The sequence below is a fragment of the Manis pentadactyla genome, chromosome 11 (genome assembly GCF_030020395.1).
Source record: "Manis pentadactyla isolate mManPen7 chromosome 11, mManPen7.hap1, whole genome shotgun sequence".
Taxonomy (NCBI): domain Eukaryota; kingdom Metazoa; phylum Chordata; class Mammalia; order Pholidota; family Manidae; genus Manis; species Manis pentadactyla.
In genome coordinates this window covers 4,007,867-4,028,397 of record NC_080029.1, presented here as the reverse complement: position 1 = coordinate 4,028,397, position 20,531 = coordinate 4,007,867, and the positions used below count along the sequence as shown (strand labels likewise).

General features: G+C 58.5%; 1 protein-coding gene across 1 annotated transcript; it reads left to right on the top strand.

Moving 5' to 3' along the window:
- Positions 1-7,595: 7,595 nt before the first annotated feature.
- Positions 7,596-9,993, top strand: DIO3 (iodothyronine deiodinase 3). Its single transcript, XM_036882435.2, has one exon. It carries the CDS (start codon positions 8,017-8,019, stop codon positions 8,929-8,931), a length of 915 nt encoding a protein of 304 aa, XP_036738330.2. The 5' UTR covers positions 7,596-8,016; the 3' UTR covers positions 8,932-9,993.
- Positions 9,994-20,531: the final 10,538 nt, after the last annotated feature.

The window sequence follows — 20,531 nt, the reverse complement described above, 5'->3', positions numbered from 1 at the left end:
GTGTAGGTGACACCCTGTGGGGAAATTTCCCCCTCCCATCAGATCGCAGACACTGGCAAATGAAATGCAGTCAGACACAGACAGCTGCTGCTCCCTAGCCCCTGCACGCCACCACAGAGAGGGCACCAGCACCCTCCTTCACAGATGAGTGGCCACAACTGGGAGAGGTTCAGACACGTGCCCAAGGCCACCCACCTGTAGAAGGCAGTCGCAATTATCTGAATCAAGTCTGTGAGATTCCCAAGGTCAAGAGTCCCCTTAGAAGGAAAGACCTAGTCCTTACGGGATGGCCTCGGCCGACTGGCACTCAAGGGTCCTGAATGCCATCCTCAGAGAAATATTTGCACTGAAATGCTGAAACTGCCAGGGAGCTGCAAAGGCTTAGCCCCCGTGGCCAGGTCGTGGAGGCCACGGGCTTAGCTGGCTTCTCCACCCAGTGGTTTGGCCCTCCTGCTTGTCAGCAGCCATCTGGCCACCCGACACCATGAAACTCCTCAAGGAGGGCAAGCAAGGCCCTTATCATTCCTGATGGTGAGGCTCACACCCCTGCCCGCCGATCCTGGGCATCTCCTCAGGCACCTCCGACTCAGCGCACCCCCAAGGAGCTCAGCAGCCTTCCTGACAGACCTCCTCTTCCCTGGGGCCCCTGCCCTGTTGAAAGGCCAGTAACCACACCCCCTCCTCCCGGCCTCCCCATTCCCACTCTCCCTCTTAAGTGGGACCCCCTGTCCCCAGAATAGCCTGACCAAACATGTCCCATAAACTAGCAAGTGTGTGAGTTTTGGAGTTAGACATTAGCTATGTGTCTTTAGGCAATCACTTCACCTCTCTGATCTCTGGCATGGGTGTAACAAAAATACCTACCTCTTTAAAAGATAGAATTATGCAGCACACACTGTAACCGCTCAAGAAATAACAGCTGATACTGTTCTCATTAGCCTTGCAGTTAGGGAGGTCAGTGCATCCACGTCAGCCAGCACCTCTCCCCATCCCTCCCCACCCCAAATGATCCACGCAGTTCACGTGAGAACGATGGGCGTGGAACCAGATATGAGCAAAGATGGCTGACCCCCCACCTCCACGAGACACCTGGCATGGGTAAATTATGCTCTCCCCTTTCTGGATGGCTAGAACGTGTGCTGCAATGACCCCAAGAGTTGGAGCTCCTGGGACCACCTTGCCCACATGGGGAGAGGGATCCACTGGGAACAAAGCTGGTACATCAGAGACACGCCTTGAGAGCCTGAGGAGGCAGGGCTCTGGCAGCGTCTGCCGAGGAGCTGGACGCAGCTGTGCCTGAAGGCGTAGCTTCAGAACTTTTCACTGACTGCAACCAATAAATTCCTTCTTAGCTCAACTTAGTTTGGATTGAGTTTCTGCCATGTGCAAACCTAAAGGTTCCTATCAAATCACAATTACTAGAGACAGGAAGGTGTCTGATACCCAAAAAGCCTCACAGAAATAGGCCCCCTGCTTAATGACCTGTCAGAGCCTCAGCAGGACCTTTTGTGGGAAAGGAGTGGACCCAGCTGGTGGGCTCCTGGACAGATGCTCCTGAAGCGCCCAAGAGCAGGTGTTCCCAGGACAGCCCCAAGAGTAGGATTATAACATTAGCTCACAGTGCCAGTTGACACTATTATTTACACAGCATTGCCTCGCACTGGACTCCAATCCAGGGGCTGTGCACGCATGACCAAGCTTTTCTTCACAGTTATCTCCCTGCAAGGTGGGGCTGAATGTTCTGCCCAGATCACAGATGACAAGATGAAGGCACAGGGAGTTAGGTGACTTGTCCAAGACCACACGCTTGCCCACAGCAGACAGAGTGTAAAGGCAGTGCTGTGTCCTGGGGTGACACACAGAGCCGCATCCACAAAGCCTGTCCACCTACTCCAGAGGGTCCTGGGGAAGAATACGACCCTCCAGGGCACGAGGATGGAGGCCCAGAGCACTCCTGCCTCCGTGCACCAGCCCTGCCCCACCACGCCTGACTCCCGCTGTGCCCAGGACCCCTCCAGGAGGCTGGCATGGACCAGGGCTTTGCGGGACAGGAGGCTCCCAAAAGGACAGATGGCAGAGGGGGACGCTGTCACCATAAAACAGTCCCAGGCTGCGCTAAGCCTCCCTGCAAGCACCACCCACCAGCACCCTGCGTTCCCAGACCTCAGCAACACCGCGCAAGGCCCCTCCTCTGAGCGCACTCCTCACCACTGCTGCCGGCAGCCTCGCCTCATCTCTGATTTGCACACAGCCCCAGGGCACCGGCGCTGTGGTCATCCTGAGATTCAGACAGACGCTGGGGCAAGCCTGCCTCAGAGGCAGTGTTGCTGGGATTCTGACTGCCCTGCCACATGCACAGCAGGGTGTGTGGCACAGCTGGACAGCCCCTCTTATCTTTTACACACTGGAAATTGTGAGCAGTAAGGTTTAACCACCAGAATGTTCAGCACAGAATCTGACAGGTGCGTTGCTGTGTGGAGGACACTGAGGCCGTGTCCCCGTGGGCCCTGGGCCCTTACCTGATTTTCACCTGTTCTCACAGGGGGTACCCTGGTGCTCCATAGCTTCCTTCAAGAGGCCTAAAATGCTCTTGGGAGCAAGGCTGGGTGTAAATGGACGGGCGCATACACACTCACACATGCACCTTGCATTGCCCTGCAGGACATGGCGAACACAACACGTTTGCGTCAGGCTCACCTCTTTGTTGAGGAAACTGAGTCCTGGAGAAGCAAAAGGGCTTTGAGCACCTGCCTGCTGGTTGATTGTACCCCAGCTTTTTCCAGAGAAGGTAACAGATGGACAGGCCAAATGCCCCAGCCCCCCAGCCAGCCTCAGAGCAGGGCCTGTCCTGGCCCAAGTGGCCCAGCATCCCAAGGCAGAATGCAGGCACCCACAGGCAGCTCCTGGAAGGGGCCCCAGGCAGGGCACCAGCCCACTTCCAGAGGGGTCTGGCTGAACCAAGGGCCATGGTGGATGCTGAGTTGTGTCTGACCTGGGGCAGGAACAAGTAAGTCACAGCCCAGATGGGTCTATGGGGTGGGAATGGGCCAAAATGGGGGGCACCAGAGCTGTGCTGGGAACGGGGCAGGCAAGAGGGTGGGAGCACAGAATGAGGACACAGACAGAGGCGCCTTGTGCCCTCAGGTGTGGGCCTCACCAGCCCCAGGGCAGCATGCAGAGGCAGGTCACGTCCTACAGAACTTCACAGAATATTTCAGAGTTATAGAGGGACAGCACGGGAAGGCATTAGAAAGCAGCCACCCAATCCCCATGTAATGTAGACAAGGCCCAAGAGAGGGACAGGACGTGCCCAGGTCACACATGGCAGGTAGCCAGGGTATCACTTCCCAGGCATTCTCTTCCCCTTGACCAGGAGCCCCAGGCCTTCTCCCAGCCTGAATACTGCTCCATCCAGGCCCTGGGGCCCCAGTAGGCTTTCCTGGCCTGGCTCCCACTCTGTCTCTCCCACTCCCAGGAGAATGGAAGGATGCCCAGCTGGGGTCTGTCATATGAGGAGGAATGGAGGCCTGCTGTCTTGAGGACACCTCCAAGGACAGACCACTGAACCTTCAGCCACCACCCCCTGCAGGGTGTCCACCTGTTTAGCCTAGCCAAGCTGAAGGCAGGAGAGAGAGAAGGAAGTTTGGAAAGAAGAAATTATTCTTGAAGCATGACAAGTGTGAGCACATCAAGGGGACCCGGGTACTCATGGGCAGATCTGCTTATCCCAGGGATGGAGACAGATCAGCCCAGTGGCTAGTGGAGGGATTCCTTAGACCGCACACCTGAAGGAGACTTCCCGAGGATTGTGTGCTCATGGCCACAGGTCCTGTAAGACCGTAGTCTGCCTTGACTGCAGACACGCCTGCTTCGCTCACTGCTGCCAGTGTGCAAAAGAACACAACAAAATACCTTGAAATCCTCCAGAAACGAGTTTTCAGTAAGTCCACACCACACTCAATGACTCTTTTCACAAAGGTTTATAGTGCCTGTACCAGGTGCCAGGTTCATGGTAGTCACTGCATAGGGTCCCGGCTGGGGAGAAGCAGGGCCTGAGCGGCAGGGGACACAGAAACCAATGGTGAAACACACCCCTGCTGGGGCTGTAGCAACAGAGGGAGGCTGACGGCCGGCTGAGAGCACAGGAGGGCACACGAGGCTGAGCTCCTTCTGGAAGGTGGGGCAGGCTGGGCCCTGGTGGAGATGAAGGTGGTGGAGCAGGAGGAATGAGAGTAGCCAGGCGGAGGGCAGAGGGAATGGCATGAGTGACAGCTCAGAGGCCAGACAGTGCCCAGGAATTCCCAGAGCATCAGGAGGCCGATGGAGGGGGAGAGAGCAAAGTGTGTGTGCCCAAGAAGGGCTGAGGTCCCAGGCAGCCAGGTCACAGTGGTGCTGGGCAGGGGCACAGACAGACAGCACATGCCCACAGCTCTCCAGGTTTGCCAGGGGGCAGCTGGCCCCTCCCCTCCCCACAGCCTCAGGAGGCACCCCTGCAGGGCAGCCCAACCCCCATGGGAAGTCTCAGCATCCGCCTCCCCGGGCACTGGGAGCTGCTCCACTGGGAAGGAGACAGAGGCTGTGCCCCTGCACACCCACCCACCCAGCCCCACACAGGGCAGTGGGGAAAGGGGCCAGAGTCTGGGCAAGCCCTGCATGGGGATGCAGCCCCATGAGTATGGTGGAGGAAGCCGGAAGGCTCCCCAACCAACCCCCACTGAGCCAGGGCCCTGGCCACTGCCCCTCCCCCTGCCCCAAGTTGCTCCCAGACACTGAATGGACCCAGTTAACTTGTGCTTCCTTTCCTTTCCCCTGCCCGCCCCCTGCTGGAGCTGTGAGGGGTCAGGCAGGAGGGGGGCAGGCATAGCCAGGCCCAGGGGCATGGGGAACAGCCCCAGCCCCACTCTGGTCCTCCCAGGGCTGAGCCAGCAGGCCCACCAATGTCTAGCCTCTGGGCAAGGTCTGGCATTCCCCCAAGTCCCAGGTGGGTCTTGGCCTTGGACCAGCGCTTTGACCGCTGACCCCTGGGACAGGTCAGGACAGGATGGGCAGCTGGGAGGAAGCACCCGGTCTAAGTGAGCTGGGCTCTGCTGGGAGGAGAAGGGGCTTAGGAGAGGGAGAAGGTCGGGGAGGAGGGAGATGGTGGTGGCGGGAGAGTCACCAAGCTGGGGCCTGCGTCCTGGAGGCCAGTCGACACCAGGACTTTGGCTCTGTCCTTACCTGCACAAGGGACTGTGGGACCCAGAGGGGCCTGAGAGCCTTGTCTGATGTTCTGGAATCCTGAGGTGTGGGGTGCAACCTGTTGGCCCAAGTATCAGAAGCAGGTCCCCCAGGGCAGATGGGGACAAGCGTGGCTGTTGGGCCTCGGCAGGGCCAGGTTGGGTGCAGCTGCTTCGGCTGGGCAGGCTGGTGGAGGGACCAGAGGGCCCAGTCTTACAGCCCTCCCAGACCACCCCTCCCACACAGCCCACCTCCACTGCCACCACCATCACCCCAGATTCCAGGTTGCACCAAAGCTCCCAGCTCAAGGTGGCTTTTTGATTTTCTGAGACTAACAATAAAGGTGGGGGCAAGGCCTGCACCATGGCCCTGTCCCAGCTCCTGTGTGGGTCGGAACAGGGCACACAGGTCCTATAGACTGGTATCCCGCAGAAATCAAGGAGTCAGGGCTTGAAAGTTCAACAAAAGCCGGATCCCCACGTTGCCCCTGCCCAGGAAGGGTGACCACAAGCCCCCAAGCCTCCTCTCAGAGACGTGCCAAGTAGGAGGCTTCTCTCCCCACCACCCAGCCTCCAAAACAGAGGCAAGGCAAGGCAAGGCAACCATTTGCTAACTCAGAGGTGCCCTGTGGGACCCCTGCCCTGCCATGTTTGGCTCAGGGAAAATTCCTGAACCCACGGAAATACCCTTACCCAGGATGGGGCGGGGCAGCGTGGGAGCCTAAGAGCCCGGGGCTCCAGCTGGCTTTCCTCTGGGTGGGGAGTTCCTGGGCTGCGCAGCCCCCGACGCCACCGCCCCCCCCGGCATCACAGCAATCGCCTGGCTGGGAGAGAGAGAAAAGAGGATACCTTCCTGCGTCCCCAGCCCCCTAAATCCCTCCTCTCATTTTCTACTCTCCTCGGGGTCTTGACCTGCTGAAGCCACGGGACCAGAAGCGAGTTCACTGAGCAAGCTCCCGCCAGGGCCGCGAAAACCGGAGAGGAGAACCTCCACCCACGGCGGGCGCCTACTCGCGCGCCCGCTGGGGACTGGGTTCTGATTGGGGGCTTCTTGCCCTAAGGTTGATTCCTGCGGACTTGTTTATTCGTCTCCGGGGCAGCAGAGAGCGATTTGCCCTCGCCTTACCCACCCAGCGAGCCGCCCCCTCGGCCCGCGGCGCGAGCGCCGGCGCCGTCCCGTGAAGAAGTTAGGCTGCTGGCCCCCACGGCGGGCGGCGCACGGGAACCGCCACCCGGGACAAGTCCCCACCACCACGAGGGCATCCCGGGCAGCTTGACTACGCAGACGGGGGACAGATCACTCGCCACTGGGCCCAGGCCACCCCGGAGGGCAACGCAGACCGAGGTGAAGCGGAACTTGCTCCTGGCTTCGGCTTCGGGAACCCCAGGTAAAGTCATTTCCCTCCCCGCCGCCCCCGAGCTCCAGCCGCCGGTCCCGCGCAGCACTCTGCTGGGAATCCGAAGGTGTCAGACGCGGCGGCAGGGCTGACCAGGGCCCCACGGACTTGGGGAGTTGGCCCGCACCCCTAAAAGCCTCAACGCACATTCCCGGTTGAAAGCGCGCACTTGATGCGCCTGGGCGCCTCCGCAGTGAGTCGGCTGCAGCGCTCGGGGTCGGCGAAGGAAGCTCAGCTCGGGCGCTCCAGTCTCGACGTTCCCCGGGCAGAGAGCAACGTCCGGGGACGCACGGGACGGGTGCGCCCGGCGGCCGGGGCTGAGCCGGGCGAGGCAGGCGGCGAGAGGGGAGCGCTTCGGCGTTCAGGCAACAGCTACCCCTAGCGGGAGAGCCGCCCGGGGCCGCCGCGCCCCGCGCCCCGCGCCCGCGGCGCCCCTCACCCGAAGCGCTCGCGGGCTTGTCTGAGGCCAGAGACGGCGCTGCTCTCCCCGGCCCTCCCAGCCTCCGGGGCCGGGCGCTAACCGCCCGCCGGCCCTGCCCTCCGCACCTCCCGCTGAGCCCCGGAGGCCGCTGACCAGAGCACCGCGGCGCCGAACACGGACGAGATGGGACGGGGCGGGCACGGCCCGGGCGGCGCGGGCTGGGCCGGTACGCGGTGGCCTCGAGCAGCGGCTGGGGGCGCAAAGCGCGGTGTGCGTGGCGGTGCGGTGCGGGGGGCGGCCGTGTGCGAGGCGCGAGTGTGAGCGCGCGCGGAAGGCGAGCGGGCAGGCGGGCTCCGGGAAGAGAGCGGCGCCCGCGGGCGAACCGGGAAGGCGGCGGGGGCCCAAAGTTGCCTCCGCGCCGGCCCGCGTCCCCGGCGGGGCGGGAGCCGGGGGTCAGTGAAGCGGCGGCCGCGGACCCGGGCTCCCGCGGCACCTGGGCAGCGGCCCCGCACGAGCAGCAGCGGCGGGGGCGGCGTTGGCGGCGGCGCGCGGGAAGCTAACCGGAGCTCCAGCTCCGCGCGGCGGCCGCCGGGGAGCTCCGCTCAGGTGCGCGGCGAGAGGGGCGCGGGCCGGGACCAGGCGGCGGGCCCAGGGCTGCACGCGCGCAGCGGCAGGATCTCCGCTGCGGGCGCCTGGGTCCCGGGGCCAGCAACGCGTCCGAGGCTGCAGCAGCGGCCGCGGTCCCCCGCCCCCGAGAGCTGGCCTCGCGGCCGGGCCCCGCCCCTCCGACCCCGGGCCCGGCCGCCCCTCCCTCCGGCCGCAGGCACCCGCCCTCAGCCTGCGATTTCTAAGGCATTGGCCGCGCCGCGGGGCGATCCCTCCGGGCTCAAGTTGCAAGGGGGCGTGCCGGGGCCGGAGGTGGAGTCTCCCGCCAATACAAGCCTCGGCTATAAATCGAGCTTCCCGCACGACCGAAACCCAGATGCCTCGCCAGGCCGTCAGGCCCAGCGTGGCGAGAGAAGGCAGCGGGTCCCCGGGGGCTCCGGGGGCCGTAGCCACCATGCTCCGCTCCCTGCTGCTTCACTCCCTGAGGCTCTGCGCCCAGACCGCCTCGTGCCTCGTGCTCTTCCCGCGCTTCCTCGGCACGGCCTTCATGCTCTGGCTGCTCGACTTCTTGTGCATCCGCAAGCATCTCCTGGGCCGCGGCCACCGGGGGCAGCCCGAACCTGAAGTGGAGCTCACTGGTGATGGCGAGGAGGTTCCTCCCGACGACCCGCCCGTCTGCGTGTCTGACGACAACCGCCTGTGCACCCTGGCGTCGCTGAAGGCCGTGTGGCACGGCCAGAAGTTAGATTTCTTCAAGCAGGCGCATGAGGGCGGTCCCGCGCCCAACTCCGAAGTGGTCCTGCCCGAGGGCTTTCGGAGCCAGCACATCCTCGACTACGCGCGAGGAACCCGCCCGCTGGTGCTCAATTTTGGCAGCTGCACCTGACCACCGTTCATGGCGCGAATGAGCGCCTTCCAGCGTCTGGTTACCAAGTACCAGCACGACGTCGACTTCCTCATTATCTACATTGAGGAAGCGCACCCCTCCGATGGCTGGGTGACCACAGACTCCCCTTACAGCATCCCACAGCACCGAAACCTGGAGGACCGGGTCATCGCAGCACGGGTACTGCAGCAAGGTGCACCCAGCTGCTCTCTCGTCCTAGACACCATGGCCAACTCCAGCAGCTCGGCCTACGGCGCCTACTTCGAGCGCCTCTATGTTGTCCAGAGTGGCACCATTATGTACCAGGGCGGCCGTGGCCCCGACGGCTATCAGGTCTCCGAGCTGCGTTTCTGGCTGGAGCGCTATGATGAGCAACTGCGCAGCGCACAGCCCCGTCGAGTGTAAATAACCAACAAACGATTGACTGAACTTGACAGCCATGCCTTCGAGTCTTCGAAGACCACGTGCAAATGCCCCAAAGGAAGTCAGGCTGGTGAAGGCCCAATGACACAGCTGTGCTGAGCCACGGGTGGCAGGCTGAGTCTGTGCCCTCTCGGCCAAACCACTTGAAGACTTTCCCCTTCCTCCCAGGACCCTGCTTCTGTGACTGTCCCTCTCATGTACCTGTGTGGCTGGCTCCAAGTCCCTTTCTGAATGTGGATGGGGCACCACCCTTGCCTGTGTGCCCCTGGACTTGTCCCTACAGAACCCCTACCATGCTGTCACACACACACACACACACACACACACCCTTTCAGCCAGGCACGGCAGCCTGGGCAGACTTTGGCCAAGCCTGCCCTCCTGAGCGCAGCTGGGCTCCAAGGGCATTCTAGACTTCCCCTAGTTGCCTGGCACCCACACCTGTCGCTCACCAGGAGGGGACGCCCTGCTGCTTTTGTGTCTATTTCTTGTCCCTGAGTTGAGGGAGGAACCTTGGGGTGGGGAAGAGTGAGCAGGGTTGTTTCCCCGCATTTTTGGGTGTTCACGAGCCCCACTGCTGATGACGAACAGTCTCTAACTGGTCTTGACCACGAGCTGGTTCTGAATTGCTGGGGCTTGCAGCAGCGCCTAAAACGAGAAGGGGAAAGGGCTCCGAGTGTCTGTGAGGAAACAAGTGTAACTGGGGCCGGAGAGGGAGGTTTGGGGACGGTTTCCTAACCAGAGAAAACGGTTTGAGAGGCATTGGCCGGGTTCGCAGCTCCCCCAGATAGAAGGAAGAGGCTGGCGCTCCTGGGAAACGGGGGGTGGGGGGGTGGGGAGCGGGGCGGAATATTGAGTGATGGAGTCCGGGGGCAGGGAAATGGGGGAGAGCCCGGAGATCTTGAGTAAGGGGCCTCTAGGCAGAGCTGCCCCTTGTGGGGCCTGGAGGTGGGGTCCCCTGATTCAAAGGCCATTTGGTGAGTGTTTTGCTGGAAATACTCCCTGTATATGAACTTAAGTTACTCTGCGTTAATAAAGGTTGGAAGTAAACTGCTCTCGGGTTGCCTTTGGTCCCTCTATTTTTTCATGATTCTGAATAGAGGCAGGAATTAAACACAACCCTCTCCCTCGCGTCCCCATAGTGACCCCGGGGGGGAAGGGTGGCTGGAAGAAGCTGACGCTGGCAGGGACGGCGGGAGTGCAAAGAAGAGGGGGCCGTACACATGCGGGCACCCACGCGGGGCAGGGAACGTGGGGTCGGGAGAGGAGCGCAGAAGCCGAGCGCGGCGGACTCCTGGGGGGGCAGGAGAAGCCGGGGGCCCTCACAGGCAACTGCGCGCGCAGGCATACAAACCCAGGGACAGCCCCCCTGCAGCCGCGCGTCTAACTTCTCCCAGCGTCCGGCCATGTGGGGGAGGGGGCGGGACGGGGCACGAGGGGGCGTTGCGCCAGGCAGGGCTGGGCTCTCCGCTGCGGCGCCCCAGCACACCTGGCTCCTCCCTAGCCCCCTTTCCGCACCCGGAATGTCTTCCCCTCCACCCGCCAATCGCCGCCTGACTGCTGGGGTCCTCGGGAGGCGCGACCGGTAAAGCGCACGGCGGCGAAGGAGGGACGGCAGGCACGCAGCGCCATCACTCCAGCAGCAGGTCCTATAGCCGGGCGGAGTCGGTGCAGAGGGCGCCCCCCCCCGGCCCCGGACACCCCCTCCTCCTGCCGCTCCCCTGCCTCCCCGAGTCGCAGCCACCACCGCCGCCACCACCCACACCCACACCCACCACACGCCCGGGGGCCGGAAGCCGAGAAGAGCAGGCAGGTGGGGGAGCAGAGAGACGCCAGAACGGGGGCCGGCCGGTGCCGGGAGGGGAGGGGGCCTTGGCGTTTGGTGCCGATCCCCGCCGACAGTCCCGGCCGGCGCTGCCGCGCGTCCCCGCCCTCCCTCTCTCTCCTGCCGCTCCCCGGGTGAGGACGACGCCAGGAGCACCCGGCGAGCGCTGTCCTCACCACCTCCCTCTGCTAGTGACACCTCGAGCAGAAATGTGGGTGGCGGGAGGCAGAGGGAAGGGCGCGGAGGCGGGAGTCCGCGGACTGCAAGTCGGGGTGTGGGGGGTGCGGGGGAGTGGGGCAGCCGAACCTCCCTGGCCCGGGGACCCGGGACCGTCCGGGTCACCGAGTGGCACTCGCGTGCGTTTCGGGGAGCGCCTGGGTGCGCGCGCGCACGAGGGCTCCGCGGGAGGCCGGGAGGGGGCGGGGGGAGCAGCAGGCGGGGTGGTCGGAGGGGCCCCTGCCGCGCCGCCCGCTCTCGCGGCCCGGCCCCTCGCCGCCCTGCTCTGAAAACTTTTTAGGACTGACTCCCTGAGCTGGGATTTTATTCTTTTCTTTTTTTCTCCTTGCTCTATAACTATTTAAATTGAAAATAACTTCTGGGAAAATTTGCATAGATGGTATTTCTGCGTCTGCTCCCCCCGCCCTCGCGCCGCTTGTCACCCTGAGAGCCCCCGCCCCGCCCCGGGAAGGACGCGGAGCAGCAGGGGCCGCACCGACCCCGGTGCGGGCTCGGTGGCCTGCAGGAAGCTGCCGGCCCAGCCCCCCGGGGAGCCCCACGCGGTGCTTCGGCCGCTCCGGTGCTGGCCCGCCGCGGGAGGCCCGGTGGGACGCGCAGAGCGACCGCCCTCCCCGCGGAGTCCGCGCCCCTGGGCCTCCGCGGGCTTCCCACACACGACCCGCGGCGCGCCGCCTGGATCCGCGCCCCCGCGCCGGGTGGTTCCTTCTCTCGCCCCTCTCGCCCTTCCTCCCTTCATCTCTGTTTCTTTCTCTTCCTTTTCCCTCCTTGTTTTCTTCCTTTCTTCTTTTTCTTTCTCTTTTCCTTTAAACTCTTTCCTTCTATTAAAATAATGGGTGTTCATCAAGCCATAAACAAGAAAAGTCCCGATAAGGAAATAAAACCATCTCGAGGTGACCTCCAAGTGTGTGCACTTTCGAACACCTCCCCTCACTCATGAACAGATGTTTTAAAAAACAAGAGCAGGACAATCCTTTTGCAGCCTGACACTAACTTTGGTTTCCTGGCACCCCTCTTTCCCTGCCCCCCTCTTTCCACGCAGTAATCTAGAATGGCGCCCCTGCCACATTGCCAAATAAACGGCCGGGGAAGGCTCCACCGGTGCCCCAGGTGTGAGGGGTCTCATTATTATAAACAAAGTCGGGCTGAGCATCCCGTGCACAGAGCCCCTCCCCCTTACCCACCTCCACACCCCCAGCACGTTTCTTAAAGTGAAATTCCTGAGTCAGAACACATGCACCTCTATAAACATGTCTATTTTGCTCTATTTTGTTAAACTGCTTTCCAGAAGTCTATTTGATTTTTTGAGCCTTGTATTTTCCGAATGCCCTCTCTTGTCTTTATTTCTAAGTGAAACATATGAAGATAGCACATAATCTATTCCCGACACTACATTGTAAATATAGAAGAATATAGAGCAGAAAGGGCAAGCTTTGCTTAGAGCAGGAATTTTCAAACTGCAAGTCAAGACCGGGGTCATGAAATGCACTGATCATATCAAGTCAAGCATTGGGAAGGACTGAAATAGAACAAATACTATGTAAATACCAGCATACATTTTTGAGTAAGTATTGTTTCTTGAAGCATTTGCTTGGGGTCGGGGGAGATGTCTGGATATCAGATGGCTGATGTGAAGTGTATTTCTCCTCAGGGAGGGATCAAGAATGTTTGGAATGTTCGAAAGCTACCACAGAAGAGTCCCCATCCTTCTCTCATCCAGGAGAGCCCCTGTGAACTGTGGGTGTTTCCTTCCAGGCTTGACTTCACCTCTCGACATTCCTATATGAACACATTCCCAGATGCAGCTTCCAGAGTGAGGCTCGCGCTGCACATGTTTGATGGTCACCCCCACCCACCACACAGACCTTGCTCGTACCATTCCCCATCCCAGCACCCTTCACCCATCCACACACCCAGGCCACGCAGGTCTATGCCTGCAGACATCGGATGTCTGAGTCCCCACTCCCAGCCCCAGAGGAACTCATTTCTGCCCTCAAGGAATGCTTGGCTCAGTGTGGAGGACAGGTGAGGAAGCCATCCTTCTCACTGTCACCATCACCAGCCTTGTCATTAATTGGTATTTTGAAGGTCCACCATCCCATTAGCACACTGTTTAGCCTTAAGCAGGGAGAGGAGGAGGGGCATCAACAGAGTTTACAGAGAAGGCCTTATTTGTAGCTGGACCACACAGGTGCCTCTCCGGGAAGTCATGGAGGGAAAGGCATCCTTCGTGGGGGGACACAGCCAGAGCAAAGCCATGGGGGCCTGAAAGGACAAGTTGCGTTCAGAAAGCAGTGAGCCCCCAGCGTGGCTACAAAGCAGGAGGTGCTTGGCGGGAGGAGGAGGAGAAGCAGAGAGGTGAGTGGGGCCCACTGGGGTCCTTGGGCAAGCCCCAGGCGTCTGCTGAGCTTCTGTCATGCGAGCTGCAGACAGAACAACAGAGCAGTCAGAGGGAGAGGGAGGGGGTTCGGATGCCTGGGGAGGGGCGGGTGGACACTGCATCCATCTGCCACTGACCTAGGGGTGGGTGTGCTTTCAGTGGGCAGACAGGCATCTCTGCCTTTCACCCAGCTACTATCCTCTAGTTTTCCACCTGAAAGAAATAAACTATTGGGCAAAGATAAAGGCAGATACCAAAAGACCATGGCCTCCCCTTCATATTGTCCATACTTTCCAGCTGCAAAGAAGTAATGCTCCAATCCATGGGAACTTCCCACACGTGCAGCAGTAAGAAATGACACCTGAGAGTTTGCTCGGGGCCAGGCACTGAGCAGAGGGCTTTATTGGGATTGTTTGCCACTAGATGAAGGAAATCATTACCCCGTTTCATTGATGAAGGAACTGAGGCTTGGCATGGTCAGAGTAAACTGGGATGAGTGTTATGGGCTGAACTGCATCCTCCTCCAGAATTCATATATGGCTGTCCTAACTCCTGGTACATCCAAATGTGACCTTATTTGGAGATAGGATCTTTAAAGAGGTGCTTAAGTTAGGATGAGGTCACAAGGGTGGCCCTGACGCAATCTGACTGGTGTCCATAAGAAGAGGACATCAGGAGAGACACACACAGAGACATCCATGAGAAGACGCAGGGGAAGATGGCCATCAGCAAACCAGAGAGAGAGAGGCTTCCGGAGAACCAGCCCTGCTGACGCCTTGATCTCAGCCTTGCCTCCAGAACTGTAAGGAAATAATTTTCTGTTGTTTAAGCCCCTGTCTTGTCAGTGGGTTTCAGCCCTGAGCAAGTTCACCATGGGTTCAGTGTGACCAAAGAAATGACAGTAGAATGTTCTTGGGGTGAAAGGGTTATACCCAACTTTATTTCCACAGTGGCAGGTCAGTCACTAAAATCCCATCCACTCAGAGCCAGTCTGCACGCAGTAAGCCGGGCTCTGCCTCTGGGCCTCTCTGCCTGCACAGCCTGTCCTCAGCGCTGCCACCACTCCAGCCGCTGCTCTGCTCTCCTGCAGCCTTGCAGCCGTGCCCCCATGTCACCAGAGTACTGGGCAGAGCTCTTTATATAGAGTCAATAACGTCATATTGCCCACACCTGCGTAGTGAGCTAGCCGACCAGGACCAGGTGAGAATCCCGGCCACAGGAACTTCCATTTTATCCACACTCCGCCCCTCCAAGATTCTCTCCTCTCAATCTATGTGCCCTCAGTCCTCTGCAATGGTCCCTGTGCAAGAAAGCTGGAGCATTGTAACCAAATCCCATACTAACAACAGGGGCTACAACAATATACAAATAACAAAAATTACAATTATAATAACCCTCAAACCTGAGGAGATCCATTGCCACCAAGTGGTCATCCCGGCTGTATTCAAACCAATTCTACTCAAAGGAGTTAACCAAAAGGACCGTGGGTGGGCCTTACAGTACCCACCTTCTCCAGCCTCTCTAGCAGAAAGTCTTGCAGACCCACAGGCCGATCTTGTTGCTTTATCTCTGCCTCTGCTTCGTCCTCAGCAGCCGGAACCACTGCCACGGTCCCAGTCACTGCCACAGCTCCAGTCCAGTTTCTCTCTGTCTGCTCCTGCCTTTTCAAACCAACCCACATCTGGGTCCTCGCGACCTTCAAGGGGCCCTTTAAATTCTTCCTCCGAGAAGCAGACCGTATTTCCTTTTGTGCTTGAGCCCGAGGATAGAAGCAGAGCGTGGAGCGCTCCACAGCCTGCAGAGGGGCTGCAGCACCTCTCCCAGAAGGACCCGCGGTGGCCGAGTCCTTCTGGCTTCCCACCAGCTTTCCACCAGGCGGGGTCTCCACCGAGGAGGGGCCAATGCCTCCCGCACAGGCAGGGTCTCCACCCCCACCTGTTCATCAAACCTCCGCTCCTCCATTTCTGGGGCTGACAGCCCCACTGCATCCCTCGCCTGCCCCATGGCACCTGGCGGCCTGCGTGCTGCTCCTTCTCGTGCTGCTGCTTCTCAGGCTACCATGACATCCTTTACGATTTCCACAGCACTTCGTAGTGATGCCATCTCAGTCTGCAACAAATTTTCTTTCTCTTGGGGTGGAACCCAGCCCTCCACCCCTTCCCAGCACCACATGTCCACAGGGGGACATTCGAATGTCTCCCCGTCCACAGGTGCAGCCCGTGGAAGCACTCCTCCCACGAGGGCAGCTTGTTCTTTTCCTTGGTCACCAATGAATTCTGCTGACGTCGCCAATTGTCTTGCCAGTGGGGTTCAGCCCCAGGCAAGTTTGCTATGGATTCAATATGACCAAAGAAATGACAGTAGAACGTTCTTGGGGTGAAAGGGTTATACCCAACTTTATTTCCAGGGTGACAGGTCAGTCACTAAAATCCCATTCACTCGGAGCAAGTCTGCAGGCAGCAAGCTGGTCTCTGCCTCTGGGCCTCTCTGCCCGCACAGCCGACTCAGTGTCCTCGGCGCTGCCACCACTCCAGCCTCTGCTCTGCTCTCCTGCAGTCTTGCAGCCGTGCCACCGTGTCGCCCAGAGCACTGGGCGGAGCTCTTTATATAGAGTCTATAACGACATATTGCCCACACATGTGTAGTGAGCTAGCCAGCCAGGGCCAGGTGAGAATCCTGGCCACAGGAACGTTCATTTTATCCACAGCCCCCCAGTCTGCAGCACTTTGTTAGGGCAGCCCTAGCAGACAGGTGCGCAAGGCCATGGGCTAGAAAGCAGATTTGACCACAGGTCTCTGTGGCCTAGTGCTGGGGCTTAACATCAGGCTTCCAGCATCCCCCTCATTGGCTAAAATGAATCAGGGCACTTGAGTTTTCCCCAGCACAGCCCAGGTCCCCTCTATAGCAACATGAAAATACAGCTTATAACGCAGCAAGTCTGAACTGGGCAGTGAGTGCATGAGCTCTTTTTTAGTCTCTGCAAAGACACACAAACATGCAGCTCTAGAAAAATCCACCCCAAAGAATTAAGAATTCACAGTAGCTGTTTCTGTGTGGGCAGAATTCTGAGTGTTTTCTTACCTTCTTCTTGTTGCTTGTCTGTAGCCTATGATTTTTCTGTAGTTAATGTGTATTGCTCTTAGGACAGAAAAATAAACCTAAAACCAGCAAAAACTGTGGCTCTGGCAAACAGAAGCCTGGAGGCAGATAGGCCAGAGCCCACAGAAGCTCCTGCTGGAGAGGATGGATTCCAGACCAGGCCGGGCGGTGGGGCCGCAGTACTGAGATGAGACACATTTGGGAGGGAGAAAAGAGGAAGGGCTGCTGAATAAAATACAGGGCACCTAGTGAAGCCTGAATGTCAGATTAGCAACAAAGAGTTTTTTAGTGTAAGTATGTCCTAAATATTGCACGGAAAATACTTACACTAAAAAAGATTGTTTTATTCATAGTTTATATTAAATTCAAATATAATTGGATATCCTGGGTTGTTCATCTTTCTGAATTTGACTAGCCTAAGCAGGAACGGACAAGAGTGAAAGCTGAGGAACTGGCTAGGGGCAGCCTCCGAGCTCAAAGCACTGTGGGTGGGAAAGATGAAGCCATAGTCGCCAGATCTTCAATTCCATGGCCCAGAGAAGACTGGGCCCCTGTGGCCAGACAGAGGCCCCCCAGACTCCCCAGAGAGAGCATTTGGTGACCTGGAGCTACATAATTTTCAGGGTCCGGTACAAAATGAAAATGCAAGTCCCTTTGCTCAAAATCAGGAGAAAAGATGCCATTAAGGGTACAAAATATAAATCCTTTTCCTTTCTCCCATGGTACCCCAGCTTGGCATGGCTCTTATTTGCTATTTAATGTCATTATAAATAAAGAAAACTTAACATTTCAAATTATGTATTAGTCTGGGTTCTCCTGAGAAACAGACCCGATAGGATATATGAAGAGAGATTTTCTGTAGGGAATTGACTCACATGGTTATGGAGGCCGAGAAGTCCGAGGTCTGCAGCATGCATGGCAAGCCGGGGACTAAGGAGAGCCGCTGATGTGGGCTCCAGTGTAAGTGTGAAGGCCTGAGACCCAAGGAGGGCACAGGTGTAGGTTCTGGTCTGAGTTGGAGTCTGAAGGCAGGAGAAGACAGAAGCCTCACCTCCAAGACAGGCAGGTGGAGAGAGCGGATGCTTCCTTACTTCACCTTTTACGCTATGTAGGCCTTCAACTGATTGACGAAGGCCCGCCCACGCTGGGGAGGGCAATCTGCTCTACTCAGGCCACTGATTGAAATGTTACTCCCATCCAGAGACACACAGATACACCCAGAAAAATGTTTGACCCAATATAGAGGCTCCCTTTGGTCCAGTCACGTTGACACATAAAATTAACCATTACAAATTATTAGCATGAGTTTCACCATTCCAGTTTTAAAGGTAAGTATAAGAGCATTTAATCCATATATGGAATGACTGAAATTACACGATTTGTATTTCGTAGCTGGTACCTGAACATCATTCCATCCTTACCAGAATAGCAGTGGTGCTGCCCAAAATTGCCTCAGCTGCTCTCATTCCACTTCTTGGTACGTGCACATTTTACCAACCCTCTCTGCCTCAATTTGCTCATGAGGAAGGAAGGACTGAAAGAAAAGGAACCATGAGATGCCCAACCTTTTGCTTTGCCCTGTGCCGTCATTCGCAGAAGCGGTTGACAGCCTGCAGACATTCTCACCTTGGACTCGCTCTGAGTCCTGTGGAACTTGCACATGTTGTGGGTCCACTGACATCCTGTGCTCATGGGGCATTGCAGATGCTATGTGCAAATGGGGCGGCCAGGATCAGGGCTGGGCACATCACCATCACCCTATCTCCTCTGCTCACAGGCATGCTCCAAGGTCCCAACCATTTCACTTACAAAGCACAATACAACGACTATAACTGTTAGGCAGGAAGCCAGAGATAAGCAGAAGAGGTCAGGTTGACCACAGAGAGGTCAAGACTACAGAGGGCTTCCACAAATTAGAAAATCCCCAGCAGGAGGGGTAAAACCACAGAGACATTACACAACCTACAGTCCAACTGGGCGTGTTCCTGGGGTGCCCTAGAGTGACCTGTCCTCATTATAAAGTCATTAAAATAAATCTGCATTGCAGTTTAGTCCCCCTTAGTGGGCAATCAGACAGAATTCTAGGAAAGAGCATGCATAGTAAAAACTAGCTTACATCATTGCTAGCCCGTCAATGAACACTTGTTTGCCTAACACCACCCCTCCTAAAAACCCCTTGCAAACCCCATAGAAAGGAACGCTCCCGAAATACTTTGCACCTGTCATCAGGTCGGCCCACTCTACTACAAAGTGTAATAAGCTTGCTTGCTTTAACTTCCTTGACTTTAGCTTCGCTCTGTTCAGCTTCCCTGCTTCACCAAACCAAACTCCTTCCTAACATAAGAAGTTCAGGTTAGTGACAATGGAAGCCAAGCCTGGGACCCTCCAGCCAAGCACCCTGTACAACCCAACTGCCCAGGAAGCGCACCCATGAGCCTCCAGACCGCCAATCCAGGGGCCCTCAGACGCTCTCCACACACATGCCCTGACACACACGTGCGAGTGCAGAGAGTGGGGCGGCTCCCCAGTGAGCACAGTGCACCACGTTATGGTTGCTCCCAGCTCTGGGAAGGAGGGTGACGCTCATCAGCATTAGCTAACATCCCCAGGACACACTTTCGGGGCCCAAAGCCACGCCCTCAGCTTTTCCTGCTGCCCTCGGCTGCCTCTTGGAGACAACACTTTACTAGCTGCTTGCCTGCGCTAGGCAGGGCACTGGGAAAATAGCTGATGGGCTCGTGCCACCATGGCACGTTAGCACTCAGCGGGATTGGGGAGGCTGTGGCCAGAGGCAGAGCCGGGGGTGGGTAGGGCAAGGTGCCAGGCAGAGGGAGGGATGTGGGCAAAAGCCAAGAACACAGCTCATCATTCAGCCACAGATGCAGTACAGGTGTGTGTGTGGTGAGTGTGAGCGTGCATGAGCATGCACCATGTAAGTTCACTCTCCACTCCCTTCCCGAGCCCACAGTGCCCACCGGAACCTGGTCCCAGCCTCACAGGGCAATGCAGCTGATTTCAGAGACAGAAACCAACGATGCAGAAGGTCCAGGAAGTGGGGAACACAGGGCCGGAGGTCAGGGAGGCTTCCCAGAGGAGGTGTGCCATGAAGGCTTGGGAGCTCAGGCAGGAGGGGCCTTAGGGATGGAAAGAATGACGTGTGTGTAGCCTTGGCAGCGACGACATCCTGGCAAGTTTGAGCAATGGCAGTAAAGTTCATGAGGTCCAGGAGGGGGCAGGTAGGGAAAAAAGGTGAGGCTGGAAGGTCCCTTGTGGAGGTGACCTTGGAGGCCCTGGGGGGAGGCCATGAAGCACCATGGAGTGAGCAGAGGGCTTAGGGGGAACAAACCTTGGTCCAGGGTGGCTGTCCCTCACGGTAGCCTGACCACCTGAAGGAAGATGCTGGGCTCCAGCCCCATCCTGGCCACACCCCTGCCCCCCTGGCCTGAGCTTCCTCCTCCTGCGCACCCCAGGACAGCTGGACCCACCACTCTGCTCTGGGCAGACCCGGGGCTGCCAAGCTCAGCGGTGAGAGCATCCCGAGCCCCCGGCTCCCATGGCCCCCTTCCCAGAGGAGGTGCACAGCCCTCTCCAGCCCCACCTGCCTGGGTTTGCACCCCGACCCCGACAGCAGGATGGAGACAGTGCAAAACTGGAGACCGTAAAGCGCCGGCTTTCTCAGAACACACCGAGCTCTGGAGAGGTGCCACCTAAAGAAATGTTCTGCTGGGGGCAAGACTGGGTGCCCTGGGTCTTCCCAGATTCGTCTGTGAACCGGTGCTATTCCACCCGAAACGCCCCGAGGGTTGCTCCCAGGTTTCTGCTGGCCTCTCGGGGAGGTGTGGGACTGGGGTTGGCCCCAGAATGCTTGAAGGAGGGAGAACTGGGAGAGGCGGCCTGCATCCATTCATTCCTTTGACGAGTGTGTGCCTCAGGCTCGGACTGAGCCAGCCTTGGTTCCTGCTTCACGGGAACAGAGCCAGCGGAATCCTGCCCGAAGGGAGCCCACACTCAGGCTCGGGCACATTCATGAACAGGTGCGCTTTGAAC